General features: G+C 37.9%; 1 protein-coding gene and 1 long non-coding RNA gene across 2 annotated transcripts in view; one reads left to right on the top strand and one right to left on the bottom strand.

Moving 5' to 3' along the window:
- The window catches only part of LOC133550220 (fos-related antigen 2-like), an 11,299-nt gene extending 5,692 nt beyond the window's left edge, over positions 1-5,607 (bottom strand). Inside the window, exons 1-3 of the mRNA XM_061896372.1 lie at positions 5,078-5,607; positions 2,976-3,230; positions 504-611 (exon numbers count right to left, since the gene is read on the bottom strand). Coding sequence (XP_061752356.1) covers positions 504-611; positions 2,976-3,230; positions 5,078-5,206 — 492 coding nt within the window. The 5' untranslated portion in view covers positions 5,207-5,607. The remainder of the gene's footprint in view (positions 1-503; positions 612-2,975; positions 3,231-5,077) is intronic.
- Positions 5,012-18,969, top strand: part of LOC133550221 (uncharacterized) — a 34,812-nt gene continuing 20,854 nt past the window's right edge. Inside the window, exon 1 of the long non-coding RNA XR_009806256.1 lies at positions 5,012-5,242. This is a non-coding gene — a long non-coding RNA (uncharacterized LOC133550221). The remainder of the gene's footprint in view (positions 5,243-18,969) is intronic.

The following is an 18,969-nucleotide window of genomic DNA, read 5'->3' as shown; positions in this document are numbered from 1 at the left end:
CTCATGGGCAAAGGTATGAGGAAGTTGTTTCTAGGGAGGTGTGTTGCTAGGACATGGCATGTCCTTATTTGGAATTGCAAAAATGGCCGTGTCTTTTTCCTTGTGCAGGCGGAAGGCCCTTCTGTTGTGTGAGCAACATGCAGCATTCCAGATTGGAGGACAAGTAAAATAGCTGCTTTTACACAAAAAAAGAAACATAGTGCGTTGGTACAGCAAGCTAGCAGCATTCTGTATCGTTCATTCCAGAGTTTCGGAGGTCCTGACAAGCTTGAGACCAGTAGAAATTGGGCTAATTTCGGCACTAAGTTCTCTTAACGTGTCGTGTTTTCATGCAGAGTTTTGGTTAGAGTCAAACCTGTAATGCTAGCGAGTATCTTCAGGTGTGGAGTATACACACGCATATAACCCTTCCTGCTTTTATCATCATAGAAAACATAATGAAGTCTCATCTCAACTTAGTCGTGAAGACGCTGACTGTGTAAAGAACCTTAGATTCCACTCACCCCTTGCAACAGCTCAGTTAGCTCGCGCCTTCGGTTGCGACACTTGGCGGCGGCCAACTTGTTCCTCTCACGCCTCACCCTTCTTTTCTCTTCTTCCTCTGGGCTGAGCTGTGGGTAAATAGGAAGGAATGTGCTATAGGTGAGGTAAACACTTGCAGCAGGGATTGGACATGAAGCTTAGCTAGAGGCTGTCTGCTATTTACAAAACAAATACAACATTTGACTTTTCCTATTAATTTCATTTGATTTCAACAGTTCATTTCAGGCTAAAAGACCAATTAAAGGTTCAGGAACAATTAAAGTTAATTTCCTGATTAGTAAAGGTGCCAAAAATATTTCAATTCTCATTTGTTGCAATTCTGAATTGATTCATACATTTTTAAGAGTAAATTGAAAATACATAATTGTATTTTTTTTAATAAATCGAGTCTTGAAAATTCTGAATCAATTTAGAGTCAAAATAAAGAAAACACATTTTTCTTCGGCATTGATTGATTTTAAGAAAATAAAAATACTTTTTTTTTTCTTTTAAATAAAATAAATAAAAATCACTGGTTTTATCAGTTTTGATTGTTAAAATAAAATAAACAAATATACATGTATTTGTTCATTTAAATTGATTCTTGAAAATGATGAATCAGTTTGGATTCAGAATGAATAATTATATTATACTAAATATTTTTTCAGCATTGGTACTTAAAACAAAATATACAAAACAAGCAAATAATATCAACATATATACTAACACACATTTTTGTTTGTGTAATAAATAAATAACTACATTATATATATATATATATATATATATATATATATATATATATTAAACACATACATACCGTGGATACAATCACATTGTTTTATTTACAATTTTTTTAAGAGGAATTTTAAAATAATGTTTTTAAGGCTGCACTTACATGTCAGCAACCAAGAGAAGCGATTGCAACCTGTAACCTATTTTTAAAAATGTTTACAATAATTTTTAGACCAAATTATATTTTCCCCGATTTGTGTTGAATCGAATCGTCACCCCAAAAACTGTAATCGAATCGTGAGTTGTTGAAATAATTGTATTTTGGCTGATTAAAGTGCACACCGGAAGTTTACAACAGGGGTGTCACAACTTTTCCCACAGTGTGCCACATAGTGAAAAATGAAAGAATGCAGGGGGCACATTAACACATGTAGTACACTAAAAATGATAAAACTAACTTCAGTAATTATACTACGCCATTTGTAAAAAAAAAAAAAAAAAAAAGCATTGCATTGTTATCTCAGCTTTTGTGTTATAGTTAACAAATAAATAGTTGTTAGTACTGTTATATTTCATTTACCTCATTGATATAGAATTCAGTTAATTTTCAGAACAGGCTGATAACAAACTAAATGTGGGCCATATTTTGAACATCCTTGGTTTACAATATCTTCCTGAGGACCATCATCCTCTTTAGGGTAAGTTTTAGTTTTGCATAACAGGGACATATTTTTTTCTGAAAACATGTAACTGACAAAATAAGTACACCAGAAATAAATATCCACTGGAGGGGATGCTAATTCTGAGGAGAATATTAAAATTTGGACAAATTTTCACACTTTCTGACATTAGCTGATTTGTTTGTTAATATTGTTAGCTGTTCGCTTTAATCATCTGAATCAAGAACTCCCAAACTGTGGTAAGAGTACTACAAGTCATGCGGGCTTCATCGATTGGTACGCCAAAGAATCACTTGATTAAAGTACAGGGCTTTATTTTCCTATATTCAAAAAGTGTTATTGTCCAAACTGTGCCTAATGATACAGTGGCCAAAAATATGAAAAATACTTGTTAAATAAAACCCTGCCTTGTTTTTATTGAATAATTAGGTCCACTGCGCTACTGTATTTGAATGTTGGTCAGAGCCACGTTTATTTAGAGGTGAAACTTGGTAAAACATTTTGAGAAACACCATCTAAATGATGAAGAAATTAATCAATAAATGCTTTAAATATGTTGTGAGTAGTGATTCTATAACTTTTGAAAGGTATTACAACGTATCGAGGTGCACGTGTATATTTTAAAGCGTTAAGAAACAACGTCCTCTGCAGTGGAGATTTGTGTTTATCATAACAAGGTTATTATTTTTCCTCAAATTGTGTAACTCAATCACCACTCTAAAAGTCTACTAAAGAGGACGCAGGTTCTCAGGAAATTTCTGTGCGCTAGTTATTTTTGTCTTATGTGCATCTAAAAAAAATTAATTAATTTGAAGAGCTACAGATTACAGCTAATAAAACACAAATTCAGTGGTTCATGACATGTAAAAAAAAAGTATATGTCCTCTGTAGTGTTGCTGGTATGTTTATTTTGTCGAAAAAACAATGTGATGCAAAACACAAATGTCCACTGCAGAGGATTCCGGTTCTCAGGAGCTTATAATATTCTAAAAATATGTAAGAACATATAGAACTTGTTTCTTTTTTTGCACCCCTCACCTGTTCATCCCTTTTGCGTCGGCCCCTGGCGTCCCCGATAGAGCGGATGACCCCGGGACGGGCCATAGGGTTGTGTCCCAGCAGCCCCTGACCGTTAGTCAGGTGATGGCTGTACGGGTGGGAGCGAGAGTACGGGTTGGACATGGAGGTGATGACTGTAGGCTGTACCATCCACTGCAGGTCTTGGCTTGTTGTGATTGCATTGATTGTGGGGATAAAGGCACTGTTGGAGCCGGGCATGTCACCCCTGTACTTCTGGAAAGAAAGGCACAAAACAAGGAGTGAGTGACGGAAAAGACAAAAGTAAAGGTTGTTTCTATATGCACATTTTGAAGAATGACGGCTCACTAATGATTCAGTGAACACTGAGTGGGAGAATGACACATGCTGTGAATCATGTGAGAAAGCCCGAGCTGTCCTGTTATCAGCCTTCTTTAAACCACAGAAACTAAGGAACTCATGCAGGTGGCACTGGAGAGGATACTCAATTAATCATGCATTGATGTCTTCTTTACGCACGTCCTCCTATTCCAGTTATTCCCAACCTTCCGTCGGATATCCCGGCAGTCTTGTGCAGGGTTTTTTTTTTTTCTTTTTTACTGTTTATCTGGTGAGTCATTGTGTGCGGGATTAGTTCAGTGCGTGTGAAATCACTTCCAGTAAACCAGGGAAGCAACAACAAGCCACACACACACACTTTGGAAAAATTATTGCAAAGTTTAAAAAAGTTCATTGAATTGTCTGAATGAAGATACTAGTCAAGTTTGTTTCTAGTCAGAAAAGATTCTACGTATAGTAGCTGGTATATTTTGACCTAAAATCGCAATTTCTAGGTATAGTAGCTGGTATATCCATCCATCCATTTTCTACCGCTTATTTCCTTTGGGGTCGCTGGCGCCTATCTCAGCTACAATCGGGCGGAAGGCGAGGTACACCCTGAACAAGTCGCCACCTCATCGCAGGGCCAGCACAGATGGACAGACAACATTCACACTCACATTCACACACTAGGGCCAATTTATATTTGACCTAAAATCGCAATTTTAATGTAAAAAAGAAAATAAAATAAAAGAAAGATGATTGTACAGTAAAAAAAACAAAAAACACCAGAATTTAACTGTAAAATCGAGTTTTGTTTTTCGGTTTTCTTAACAAAAATAGCAATTTTAGATAGAGCGGAATCATCTACTATACCTAAAGTTGTGATTTTAGGTCAAATATTTCATCTGCTATCCCTTAAATAGTGATTGTAGGTCAAATATTTCATCTAATATCCCCTAAAATAGTGATTTTAGATAAACTGTTCCAACCACTGAGCCTAAAAGTGTGATTTTAGGTCATATATGCCATCCAATATACCTAAAATTGTACTTTTAGGTAAAATATTACACCTACTGAACTTGAAAGTGTGATTTTGGGTCAAATATTCTATAACTAAAATTGTGATTTTAGTTTTAATGTACTTAAAATTGTGATTTTAGGCAAAACATTCAACTTACTATACCTAAAACGCTCTGCGATGAAGTGGCGACTTGTCCAGGGTGTACGCCGCCTTCCACCCGATTGTAGCTGAGATAGGCACCAACGCCCCCCGTGACCCCAAAGGGAATAAGCGGTAGAAATGGATGGATGGATGGATGGATATACCTAAAACCTTGTATAACTACCCAAAACTGAAGATGATTTTGTGCAACTGAAACTAGAATGGTGTTAGTAAATACTAACATATATTGTTTGTTTTTGTTAAAAATGAACTGTAATGCATACAATTGTTTGTTGAAACTTTAACATATTGAAGCCGGTGTTACTACATGCAAATATATGACATTTAAGCACACAAAAACTTCTACTTGAAATAAAATGACATTTGTCTTGACTGGGCTTGAAATGGCGCAACCTGTTGCTGTGACGTTTAAAAATGTTCTTTAGAGCAAAAAAAAAAAGATATGCAAAGTAGCTCCAGCTGGGGCGCCAAATGCACAAGTATCATAGTTTTTTGTCAGATATGAGTATTTGTGTTTATATTTTTGATTGTACATTTGCATCCGTGCATATGAATGGCAACACTGTATGCACATGAGCATAAATAGGAGTGTGAGTACCTGGTAAGCGGAGGTAGATCCGGGGCTGCCGATGGTGCTGCTGCCGCTGGTGAAGGACTCGGGCTGGGCCGGAGAGGTGCTGCTGCCGCGGGACGAGGTGTCGTAATTCCCGCAGTAGTCCTGGTACATGATCCAGGAAAGGAGGAAATATCGCTAGGACTTTAGGTAAGGAAATCCTCGCTGCTTGTATGAAAAGGCAGCGACGGGATGTTTTAAAAAAAATAAATAATAAAATCCTTGAATTCGACCGTTTGCTCCGGAGAAATAGTAAAAAAAAAGCTTTAAAAATGATCTTATTGAAGAGGAGGAAGGTGCCGGAAACTTGACGCTTAAGTTGAAATCCTAGCAGGATGACTACTTTTTTTTTTTTTTTTTTTTTTTACCTTCGCAGTATTTTCCACGTTCTTGCCTAATACGCGCGAGCGGTTTGCGTTCACGGAACACGGTGGAGTTTTTGTTTCAATTTAGCGCACACCTCTTCCTGGAGATGACTCACTTCAATGGCACTACCTATAAGGGCGACTGCTTTTTCAAAGCCCACGACAGCGCTGACGTCACGGATGGGCGTTGCCATTTCAGGCAGGCGGGAGGGGGTGGGGCGTCTTTCGGGATAAAATGGCGAAATGATAGACGGCAAGCGGTTAATATTCTTCTCGCCGGCGTGTCGACGCGTACGGAGAACAGGCTGGATACAACCACGAGAATAGTCCCTCGTTTTCTGGGGCGGGCGTTCTGGACGTCACAGCTGCTGATGTCCACGCGTGTTTGTCTCACTTACTTTGGTCCATTGACGCACGTTTCCAAAAATGGGCAGTTGCGTCAGAAAGCGCGCTGTGTGGGTTTCCTTGGTTAAAAAAAAACAAAAAAAAGACCGGCTCACGGGAGGGATTCCCTCCCCGTTGAGCACCGCTGCTCTCCGGACTCACAGCAGATCCTCGTCCCGCTCCGTTTTCACCCAGCATGGCAGTGGTTTGGCAAGGAAGTTATTGTTCATCAGGGGTGTCAAAATCGTTTTCAATGAGGGCCACTTATAGTTAGTAATACAGATTATTTGACTAAAATGACGATACAGTAGTACCTCAATTTACAAACTTGGTTCAGTGATAGCACTTAACTCAAAACACTTGTATCTCAAATCAATGTCTCCCTTTAAAGATGAATTTAAATCCATTTTATTGGTGCTTGGCCCACCAATACCCCACAATTGTTCGGTTTGCTTTAAATGTATGCAATTACAAGGTATATATAGTTTACACATTTAAATTTATGTTTTCACTGTTTTCTTTGTTACATGTGACATGCCTTTTAAAAAGAAAAGACTTTAAGATAATAAATATTGTATTAAAAAGAATGTACTACTAACAACTACAGGGCTTAAAGGCCTACTGAAATGAGATTTTCTTATTCAAACGGGAATAGCAGGTCCATTCTATGTGTCATACTTGATCATTTCGCGACATTGCCATATTTTTGCTGAAAGGATTTAGTAGAGAACATCCACGATAAAGTTTGCAACTGGAGAAAAGCCCTGCCTCTACTGTAAGTCGCAGATGATGACGTCACATGTTGATGGCTCCTCATATATTCACATTGATTTTAATGGGAGCCTCCAACAAAAACAGCTTTTCAGACCGAGAAAACGACAATTTCCCCATTAATTTGAGCGAGGATGAAAGATTCGTGTTTGAGGATATTGATAGCGACGGACCAGAGAAAAAAAAAGTTTAAAAAAAACCAAAATGCGATTGCAATCGCGTTGCACTGAGACGAATTCATAGGTTTTTAGAGACATTTACTAGGATAATTCTGGGAAATCCCTTATCTTTCTATTGTGTTGCTACTGTTTTAGTGAGTTTAACAGTACCTGATAGTCGGAAGTGTACGTCCACGGCCGGGTGTTGACGCGCAGTGTCTTGGGGAAGTGACGGCAGCTTAATGGGCGGCACAAGCTCAGCCGATATCAGGTAAGAGGCGACTTTTTAACCACAATTTTCTCACCGAAACCTGCTGGTTGACATTCGGTTGAGATCCATGTTCGCTGTGATCCATAGTAAAGTTTCACGTCCGTGAATTTTAAACAAGGAATGACCGTGTGTTTGTGTGGCTAAAGGCTAAAGCTTCCCAATTCCATCTTTCTACTTTAACTTCTCCAATATTAATTGAACAAATTGCAAAATATTCAGCAACACAGATGTCCAAAATACTGGGTAATTATGCCGTTAAAGCAGACGACTTTTAGCTGTGTGTGTACGCAGCGCTCATATTCCTAACAACCCGTGACGTCACGCGTACACGTCATCATTACGCCACGTTTTCAAGAAAATGTCCCGGGAAATTTAAAATTGCAATTTAGTAAACTAAAAAGGCCGTATTGGCATGTGTTGCAATGTTAATATTTCATCATTGATATATAAACTATCAGACTGCGTGGTGGGTAGTAGTGGGTTTCAGTAGGCCTTTAAATGAAGTAATGTCAGGACCCGGGGTGGACCGCTCTCCTGTGCATCGGTTGAGGACATCTTTGAGCTTGTGGCCAGTCTGTGCTCGGGATGGTCTCCTGCTGGCCCCATGATGGACTGGACTCTCACTATTATGTTAGATCCACTATGGACTGGACTTTCACAATATTATGCTAGACCCACTCGACGTCCATTGTCACCAACATCTGCGGTCCTCTCCAAGGTTTCTCATTGTCATCCCACTGGGTTGAGTTTTTCCCTTGCCCTGATGAGGGATCTGAACCAAGGACCTTTGACACACCTGTGATTTAGGGCTATAGAAATAAACGATTGATTGATTGATTGATTGATTGATGTAATAACGAACAACATTTGACTTGCAGAGTGAACTACTCTGGTATCTTCTTCCAGCTGCTTCTCCGTCAAACACACCACCCGCATCTTGTCTATAATTTCATGGATTCATGTTAGCCATTTTGATATTATTTCAGCCTTCTTGGCTGGCGTTAGCGTCATCCTGCTTCTGGATGGTACAGAGTAGCAGTGATACGCTCCAACTGCTTCACGCTCACTTATGTTTTTGATTATTTATTTTTTTAACTGAATGACTTTCATCCACTTCTTCTCAGCACTGTCCTTCACACTCACTTTCTTATATCCATGATCGGAAACCAACGTGATGTCGAGCTCGAGCTATAAGCTAATATTAGAGAGTAAGACCAGAAGTCATAGGTCGGATCTAATGAGGTTCACTCTGGCATTTGCTACGCCGACTAATGGTGGGGATACTGGTAACTCAAATTTTTGCTTGCAAGAGACAGCTCTTATCTCGAAACACTCAAAAGTTGGGACGAGTCTTAAGTTGAGGCACTACTGTACAGATGGCCATTAGGACCCAGGGGTTATGGTTCTCAATCAACCCATAAACAGACACAAACATACCTCTTGTCTCTAGTTATTTTCACAACCTAAATGGCGCGTGCATCGACTTCCTGTTCAGTGAGAGAAAGCTTCTAAATAAAAGCAGTACAGGCAATATTTGTTTTCAATGCTTAAAGCTTTACAAGTCATCAGAATGTTTAAATTACATATAAAAAAATACCTGAAAAATTATTTAGCATTACATGACTTGTATGTATGGAAACATTGACAATAATGAATCTTTAAAGTTCTAAGTCAAATTTTCCACATACCAAAATTGAAGATTATATCCCTGCTTGGATCGATAATAGGATGAAGACATTGATATTTTTGCATTCTCGTCAGTTTATTTTCACAAATATCTGTGTTTTTTTATTGTGTTGTATATAGTGTTACATTATTGATATTTTCATAGTCATGTATTGTTCCATACAAGTCAGCATATGCATTTTTGGAAACGGGTGAGTTCAGCTTTGAATGTAAAAAAAGGCAAAACATCCAAGGATTTGAATGAGAGTCAATAGGGGTTTAATTGATTGAAACTTTTATTAGTAGATTGCACAGTTCAGTACATATTCCGTATAGTTGACCACTAAATGGTAACACCCGAATACGTTTTTCTACTTGTTTAAGTCGGGGTCCACGTTAATCAATTCATGGGGGTGGTGCGGCTCTGTTGGTAGAGTAGCCACGCCAGCAACTTGAGTGTTCCTGGTTCAATACCCCTCTACTGCCATCTGAGTGATTACCGTTGTGTCCTTGAGCAAAAATCTTTACCCACATGCTCCCAGTGCCACCCACACTGGTTTAAAATGTAACCTAAAACTATGTAGATAATGGATTTCACTATGTAAAGCGCTTTGAGTCACGAGAGACAAAGCCCTATATAAATACAATTCACTTCGCAATAGTTGTTTAGATTTTTCACAGATGTTTTTTAATAGAAATATATATTTATGTTTTTTTTCATCTTTGTCCTGTATTTTATTCTGATTCTCATTTTGATCAACAAACTAAAGGAAAATAATTCAAGTATCTAAAAAAATGTCCAGGAAAAAGTATCAGTATCTGTCTCAGCGCCTGGTATCGGAGTGATACCAACATTTGCTGTATTTTCCGTCGCTACTGATTCAGGATCTGCTACTATTTTGTGGAAGTACATTTATTGTTCTATCCACATAAACTATTACTAGCATAGATAGAATAACACCTTATTTTAAGTTATTAGTGCACAGTGGCTGGGGATCATTGCAATATGTTGTTGTTTTTTTCTGCGAGTAATCCAACACATTGAAATTGTAATTTATGCATAGATATTAACAGGTTATATTCATGCAAATTAAGATAATGTGTCCAATGTTTCATTCATAATGACTTATTGTGCTTTGTAGGTCCATTTAGACAAAGCATGTGGTCGGCCAAGGCAAGTGCAGGAATCATGGTATGAAAAGAAGCTTGGTTGTAATTCGGACGCATGCGACACAAACAAGGGCGCCGAGCCCAGAAAATGACACGTTATGCTACATGAAATGGTGTATTAGGTATAATCCCATCTGCCATGGTTCCTATTTTAATCTGTATCAACATTGCTGGTTCTGCTCAGCTCGCTTAAAGCTGTTTGCCGCACATGTCTTTGCCAGAAAGAGTTGTCAAAAAAGTTTCCGCAGCAAAGGAAAATAATCATCACAAGGAGAGGAGGGTGGAGGGGTGGTGCTGGAAAGACCTACACACACACACACACACACCAAAAAAAATACAAATAAATCAACCTTTTTAAAGATGTCATTTGTGTCATGCTGCGCCTCAAGCGTTAATTTTAGAACACGTTTTTTAAGTAAATGATTATCATTAATGATTAACATTGATCGGCTGCCAGTGGTACAGATTTGGCATTGCTATATATAAGCAGTTTCTACTCATAATGCTTGAGTAAATCTAATCTCCTATGTAATTAATGTTCTATTAAAATTTAAGATGCAGCCATTGGCAATCATTTGGATGAAACGAGGTATGGCAGTGTGACAGTTCCTACATGGTTCTTGTTTTCATCTACGAAGCACATGAGGGGGATCAAACTTGGAAAACACAACAACCTGTCCATCAAATATTGTAATATAATATTCCGATTCTACAAACCCCGATTCCATATGAGTTGGGAAATTGTGTTAGATGTAAATATAAACGGAATACAATGATTTGCAAATCCTTTTCAACCCATATTCAATTGAATGGACTACAAAGACAAGATATTTGATGTTCGAACTCATAAACTTTATTTTTTTTTGCAAATAATAATTAACTTAGAATGTCATGGCTGCAACACATGCCAAAGTAGTTGGGAAAGGGCATGTTCACCACTGTGTTACATCACCTTTTCTTTTAACAACAATCAATCAACGTTTGGGAAGTGAGGAAACTAATTGTTGAAGCTTTGAAAGTGGAATTCTTTCCCATTCTTGTTTTATGTAGAGCTTCAGTTGTTCAACAGTCCGGGGTCTCCGCTGTCGTATTTTACGCTTCATAATGCGCCACACATTTTTGATGGGTGACAGGTCTGGACTGCAGGCGGGCCAGGAAAGTACCCACACTCTTTTTTTACGAAGCCACGCTGTTGTAACACTTTTCTTGCTAAAATAAGCAGGGGCCTCCGTGATAATGTTGCTGGGATGACAACATATGTTGCTCCAAAACCTGTATGGACCTTTCAGCATTAATGTTGCCTTCACAAATGTGTAAGTTATTCATGCCTTGGGTACTAACACACACCCACAGATGCTGGCTTTTGAACTTTGCGCCTAAAACAATCCGAATGGTTATTTTCCTCTTTGTTCTGGAGGACACCACGTCCTCTGTTTCCAAATATAATTTGAAATGTGAACTCGTCAGACCACAGAACACCTTTACACTTTGCATCAGTCCATCTTAAGTGAGCTCGGGCCCAGCCAAGCCGGCGGCGTTTCTGGATATTGTTGATAAATAGGTTTGGCTTTGCATAGTAGAGTTTTAACTTGCACTCACAGATGTAGCGACCAACTGTAGTTACTAACAGTGGTTTTCTGAAGTGTTCCTGAGCCCATTTGGTGACATCCTTTACAAACTGATGTCAGATGTTGATGAATTACCGCCTGAGGGGTCAAAAGTCCGTAATCTCATCGCTTACATGAAGTGATTTCTCCAGATTCTCTGAACTTTTTGAGGATTTTACGGGCCGTAGACGGTAAAATCCCTAAAATCCTTGCAATAGCTCGTTGAGAAATGTTGTTCTAAAACTATTCGACAATTTGCTTACAAAGTGGTGACCCTCACCCCATCCTTGTTTGTGAATTACTTAGCATTTCATGGAAGCTGCTTTTTTATACCCAATCATGGCACCCACCTGTTCCCAATTAGCCTGCACACCTGTGGGATGTTCCATATAAGTGTTTGATGAGCATTCATCAACTTTATCAGTATTTATTGCCACCTTTCCCAACTTCTTTTTCACGTGTCGCTGGCATCAAATTCTAAAGTTAATTATTTGCAACAAAAAAAAGTTAATCAGTTTGAACTTAAATATCTTGTCTTTGTAGCATATTCAACTGAATATGGGTTGAAAATGATTTGCAAATCATTGTATTCCGTTTATATTTACATCTAACACAATTTCCCAACTCATATGGAAACAGGGTTTGTATAAAAAGGACCAATCCAACATTCCAGACCTATGTACGTTTGAATATTCTCTTGACCAAACCATTAAGGTACATGTGCTCTTGTTCAGAAGGCTACTGAATCTAAAACTAGTAACACACTACATTTACTCAGTTACATTTACTTGAATTACTTTTTGAGTAAATTGTACTTGTGAGAGTAGTTTCAATGCTATATGTTTTTCACTTCCACTTGACTAATTTTGTGAAGAAGAACACTATTTTTACTCAGTTTCAGTGACTTTCATTCCAATTGCTACATTTATTTATATTGTTTTTATATATTTTTTTAATCTATGAATTATTGCTTGCATTTGAAATTGTCTGGCTCGTCAGCAAGAATTTTTCCAGCGAGCACTGTCACATGACTCAGTTTGACCAATCCAACATAAGCACTAGTGATGTTTGATTCCATTTCAGCAGTCAAACGGAGTCTAGCAGTTACATGACCACACTTAAATTACACACTGAGAAAAGTGACATGACGAGGCAGCACAACTGTTTACCTTATAAACTGAGAAAAATAATATTTATTGTATATCATACGCTTAAATGTGTGACAGTAGAAATGCTCATATTTCATCCTAAAGAATTCCACTTCCAACTAGAGAAAATATGTATAATAATCACCATCATGCAAACATTTGCCCTGTTATAACGTCATGCGCATATTTTCTGGGTTCCTACAAGTATCAGCCAATCTAATTTAATGCTTTTTAATGCCATGCCATTAACCATTTTTATGAAGTGAATTAGAACGGGCTCACAATACTGTTTTATCTGGGAATTTGTTTGGATTTATTTTAAGGCTGTTAAGTGATAAAAATGTTTAATCAGATTAATAGCACTCTAAACCTGTGATTAATCATGATTACCATGGGTTACATTTGCTTGCTTAAAAAATGCTTAAGAAAATAACCCAAAGTTTGGGTACAAATGCAATTTGGTAGTCAGAATGTCATACAGGAACAATGTTGACTGTTTTACTGAACTGCGAGTCATTGATTTGCTCAAAACTTGGTGAAAATAAGTATAGTAAAAATTAAGTCCACATTTTGAAAGTCTTAATGATATTGCAAACAAAGTACAGTTACTTATCAGTAAACGCACTCTTAAACAACTTAACATCGTGCACCATTACATTGTTGTCAAAACAAACAAGCGTGTTTACTTTTTTCAGATGACAATGCTGATCTCTTTTTTTGTACAATGCAACACCAGCTCATTGTGATTAAAGTTAAAGTCCCAACTATAGTCAGACACACACTAGGTGTGGGGACATTATCCTCTGCATTTGACTCATGCCCATGTTCACCCGCTGGGAGGTGAGGGGAGCAGTGAGCAGCAGTGGTGGCGGTGCTCAGGAATCATTTTGGTGATTTAACCCCCAATTCCAACCTTTGATGCTGAGTGCCAAGCAGGGAGGCAATGGGTCACATTTTTATCGACTTTGGCAATTTTACCTCCGATTTTTCATGTGTGAGCAAACGCCAAAACTCCTTGAGTATTCAGTGGTGCACATGTGAGCGACGGCAGACGTGCATACTGTTATGTGCTTATCTTTTTATTCGATTTAGTGAGCTGCCTAGATTTGCCATGGGCAGAGGACGCGTGAGCAGTGTGCAATTGCACAGGCGCGTACCTTTAGAGCAGTGGTCACCAGGGCCGCAGAATTTTTTTTATAAATTTTTATTTGTTTTGATTTTTGAAAAAAAACTACTAATAATTTTTTTTCTAACTAAACATAAAAAACACAAGATACACTTACAATTAGTGCACCAACCCAAAAAACCTCCCTTTTTCATGACAAAAAAAAAAAAAAAAAAAAAAAGAATCCCCCACCCCCTGCCGGGTCGCGGGACAAATTATCAAGCGTTGACCGGTCCGCAGCTACAAAAAGGTTGGGGATGAATGCCTTAGAGGGAACATTGGTCTTTAGTATGACTCGGCCAGGGTTTGAAGTCACAACCTTCCAGTCTCAGGGCGGACACTCTAACCATAAGGCCATTGAGCTCCAACAAACTCCAGGAAGCGAAGTAAATTCACATTTAGTCTGTACTTGCAAGTTGATGCTCTTGTTTGTGTTGTACAGTTGGTTTATTCTTGCTGTAATTGTGCTTCTCCAAGGTATTGGAGGGCAGATCAGCTGTTGTGATTTAAATGTCATATTCCTGCAAGACTTGCTTTTCACAGATGTTAGATGTCCTGCAGGCTGGGACTGTCCCTTTAGCAAACGCGTATGTTTAACTTAACTGTGCTACTTTTGTTGACCACGTTGAATCGGTAAACTTTGCCAGCCTAGGGTTCTCCTCTGCTTGTTGTCGATATAGCTAGCATTCATTGGCACAGCAGCACCAGCTGAACGTCAGCAGCTTTCACTGCTCGCTGAGGATGGTGACTGCTGCTGGCTTTCACATCAGACTCTCGAAGACACAAACAAGTCTACAATATCCCCGTGAAAAGTCACTAGATTTGTCACAAGTAGCTGTTTACAAAAAGAGGCCCCATACGTGTTTCACTTTAAAGGCCTACTGAAACCCACTACTACCCACCACGCAGTCTGATAGTTTATATATCAATGATGAAATATTAACATTGCCACACATGCCAATACAGCGTTTTTAGTTTACTAAATTACAATTTTAAATTTCCCGGGAGTTTCGTCTTCAAAACGTCGTGTAATGATGATGTGTACGCAAGACGTTACGGGTTTTTAGGGAGTATGAGCGCTAAATGTCGTCTGCTTTAACAGCATAATTATACGGTATTGTGGAGATCTGTGTTGCTGAATATTTTGCAATTTATTCAATTAATATTGGAGAAGTCACAGTAGAAAGATGGAGTTGGGAAGCTTTAGCATTTAGCCACACAAACACACGGTGATTCCTTGTTTAAAATTCCTGTAGGTGAAACTTTCCTATGGATCAGAGTGCGGTCAAGAGAACATGGATCCCGACCACATGTCATCCAGCAGGTTTCGGTGTGAAAATTGTGGTTAAAAAGTCAGTTCTTACCGGAGAAAAGCAGAGCTTGTGCCGTCCATAGCTGCCGTCAACTCCCCTGAGGCACTGCGCGTCAAGACACCCGTGGAGACACCCTTCCGACTATCAGGTACTATTAAACTCACTAAAACACTAGCAACACAATAAAAAGAATGGGGATTTCCCAGAATTAATCTAGTAAATGTGTCTAATAACATCGAAATCCGTCCCAATGCAATCGCGTTTTTTTTCTAGTCCCTCGCTATCAATATCCTCAAACACAAATCTTTCATCCTCCCTCAAATTAATGGGGAAATTGTCGTTTTCTCGGTCCGAATAGCACTTTTTGTTGGAGGCTCCCATTAAAAACAATGTGAATATGTGAGGAGCCATCAAACAAGTGACGTCATCGTCTGCGACTTCCAGTAGAGGCAGGGCTTTTCTCTTAGCACCGAAAGTTGCGAACTTTATCGTGGATGTTCTCTACTAAATCCTTTCAGCAAAAATATGGCAATATCGCAAAATGATCAAGTATGACACATAGAATGGACCTGCTATCCCCGTTTAAATAAGAAAATCTCATTTCAGTAGGCCTTTAGGATGGTATTTTAAACTTGATGTGCACCGATGGAAAAAAATGTTGTTGCTGCAATACTAACTAGTTACCTTACTTTTATCCGAAGTTCTGTTTTAGTACGAATTGGGCCATCCTTCTTTGCAATCACAGACCATGTAACAAATGAGTGCATCTTCCGGGTTAAGCTTCAACCCAGACGTTATTAATCTTCATTCATATTTGATAATGCGATAATTTTTTAAAATTAATTACATGCGTTAATGCAGCGTTTCTCAAAGTGTGGGACGGGCCCCACTGGTGGGGAATAGAGACATGACAGGTGGGGCGCGAGGAACGGGAGGACATTTCACTTTATTTATTTATGTTTCTATACACACTGTAATTCACTTTGTTATTCTGTCTGTGAAATCTGCTATATAAATAAATATAAATTACTTATTTTTCCTGTAGGCTTTAAATTTCTAGGTAGGAGCAAAAGTTTGACAAACATAGCAACAGTAACTAATGGGGGCGGGGCTAAGCGGAACAAACTTTCGCACCGATGGGTAGCAGGCTAATGTGTGGACCACATTTACACAAAATGGATAAATTTGTGACTCCCACTTCAAAGGTCGTCGAGCCAGAGCCAGCGCCTGCAGAAAAACAAAAATCTGACGGGCCTAATCAACCAGAAGCCAACCGAAAAGAAAATATGATGAAGGGTATCTTGATTTTGGATTCACGGCACCAGTGGTGGGGGCAGAGGAGAGACCCCTTTGGGTTCTGTGTCTAAAACTGCTAGCAGCAGACAGCATGAGACCCAACAAATTAAGGAGACACCTGGAGACCACACACCCCAATCATGTCAATAAGCCACTTGATTTCTTTCAAAGAAAACTGGCAGAGTACCGTCAACAGGAGAAGCGCATGGTAAAAGCTGCATCAGTAAACAGCAACGCTCAAATGGCTTCATATAGAGTTGTATACAGAATTGCGCAATGCAAAAAAGCACACATAATTGCTGAGCAGCTCATTGCCCCCGCTGCAATAGACATGGTGGCAGTCATGCTTGACGAGACAAGCGCAGCAAAATTAAAAGCTGTCCCACTGTAAAACGACACAGTTGCGAGACTCGAGGAACAACTTGTAAACAAATTAAAAGAAAGTTGTTTTGCTTTACAATTGGACGAAGCTGCTGACAGCAATAAAGACTGCCTGTTCATCGCATACGTCCGCTTTGTGAATGGCGAGTCACTGTGCGAGGATTTGCAAATGCGTAGCTCCTCTTTTTTTTTTTGCAAAGATTGCAAAGTGGCACTTTTATTTTATTTATTATTGAACTTGATGCAAGTTATAAGACTTTTATTTGATTTATTATTGAATTTGATGCAAGTTAGAAGACTTTTATTTGATTTATTATTGAACTTGATGCAAGTTATAACACTTGTTTTGATTTATTATTGAACTTGATAAAAGTAATAACACTTTTGTTTTATTAATTATTGAACTTGATGCAAGTTATAACACTTGTTTTGATTTATTATTGAACTTGATGCAAGTTATAACACTTGTTTTGATTTATTATTGAACTGGATGCAAGTTATTTTATTTATTATTGAACTTGATGCAAGTTATAACACTTTGTTTTGATGTATTATTGAACTTGATAAAAGTAATAACACTTTTGTTTTATTTATTATTGAACTGGATGCAAGTTATTTGATTTATTATTGAACTTGATGCAAGTTATAACACTTGTTTTGATTGAACTTGATAAAAGTAATAACACTTTTGTTTTATTTATCATTGAACTTGATGCAAGTTATAACACTTTTATTTGATTTATTATTGAACTTGATGCAAGTTATAACACTTTTATTTGATTTATTATTGAACTTGATGCGAGTTATAACACTTGTTTTGATTTATTATTGAACTTGATAAAAGTAAAAACACTTTTGTTTTATTTATTATTGAACTTTATGCAAGTTATAACACTTGTTTTGATTTATTATGGAACTTTATCAAAGTAATATCACTTTTGTTTTATTCATTATTGAACTTGATGCAAGTTATTTGATTTATTATTGAACTTGAGGCAAGTTATATGACTTGTATTTGATTTATTATTGAACTTGATGCAAGTTATAAGACTTTTATTTGATTTATTATTGAACTTGATGCAAGTTATAACACTTTTATTTGATTTATTATTGAACTTGATGCAAGTTATAACACTTTTATTTGATTTATTATTGAACTTGATGAACGTATTAACACTTTTGTTTTATTTATTATTGAACTTGATGCAAGTAATTTTATTCATTATTGAACTTGATGCAAGTTATTTGATTTATTATTGAACTTGATGCAAGTTATTTGATTTATTATTGAACTTGATGCAAGTTATTTTATTCACTATTGAACTTGATGTTATTTTATGTTATTGAGTTTAAATGTATACAACTTGATGTTCCTTGATTTTCAATATATTTGAAAATGTCAAGCTTGGCATCAGCGTTCTGTTGGGGCGATGGGGGCAGGTGGGGCTTGAAAACTCCCCCTTGGCCAAAGTGGGGAATGACTAAAAAAGTTTGGGAACCACTGCGTTAATGTGTTGATGTTGACAGCTCTAATTTGTTATTGGATCGTTAGGTTGTGAGTTCAAACCCAGGCCGAGTCTTACCAAAGACTATAAATGTCAGAGCATGGACTTTGGGGTGTTTGTTTTCCCGAGATGCAAGTAAAGTTGGTTCGGACATGGCTTAGAGGTAAATACATGATTTTATTTTAACTTTAACAAAAGGTACAAAACTAACGGCACGCACAAAGGCAGAGAACAAACTTCATTAATTAAACAAAAACTAGCACTTGGGCAAAATACTATGAACTTGAAACAAATAAACACTTACTGTGACAAGAATACACAAATCTCACGTGGAAAGAAACAAGTAACAAGAAAACTATGGCAGCATGACAATGGCATGAATAGTAAGTATATCAGATAGCATGGGTGTCCAGGAGGTAATATCGTCGGGTCGACTGCCTGGCAACTGCAAGCTCAAATAACACAGACCTGATTAGTGACAGGTGCGCAAGTGCAAAACGTGAGACAGGTGAAACTAATGAGTAGTCATGGAAACAAAACAAGCAGGAGTGCACAACAAGGAACTACAAAGAGTCCAAAAAACAAACAGCAAATCGGCAAAGAAAAAAATGATCAACAGACATGACAATAAAAATGGGACTCATTGCCGCCCTGCTTAGCACTCAGTATAAAGGGTTG

Source organism: Nerophis ophidion, linkage group LG03 (genome assembly GCF_033978795.1).
Source record: "Nerophis ophidion isolate RoL-2023_Sa linkage group LG03, RoL_Noph_v1.0, whole genome shotgun sequence".
Lineage (NCBI taxonomy): Eukaryota > Metazoa > Chordata > Actinopteri > Syngnathiformes > Syngnathidae > Nerophis > Nerophis ophidion.
The sequence above is the reverse complement of the archived record's forward strand: the minus strand, read 5'-3'. Positions and strand labels throughout refer to the sequence as shown.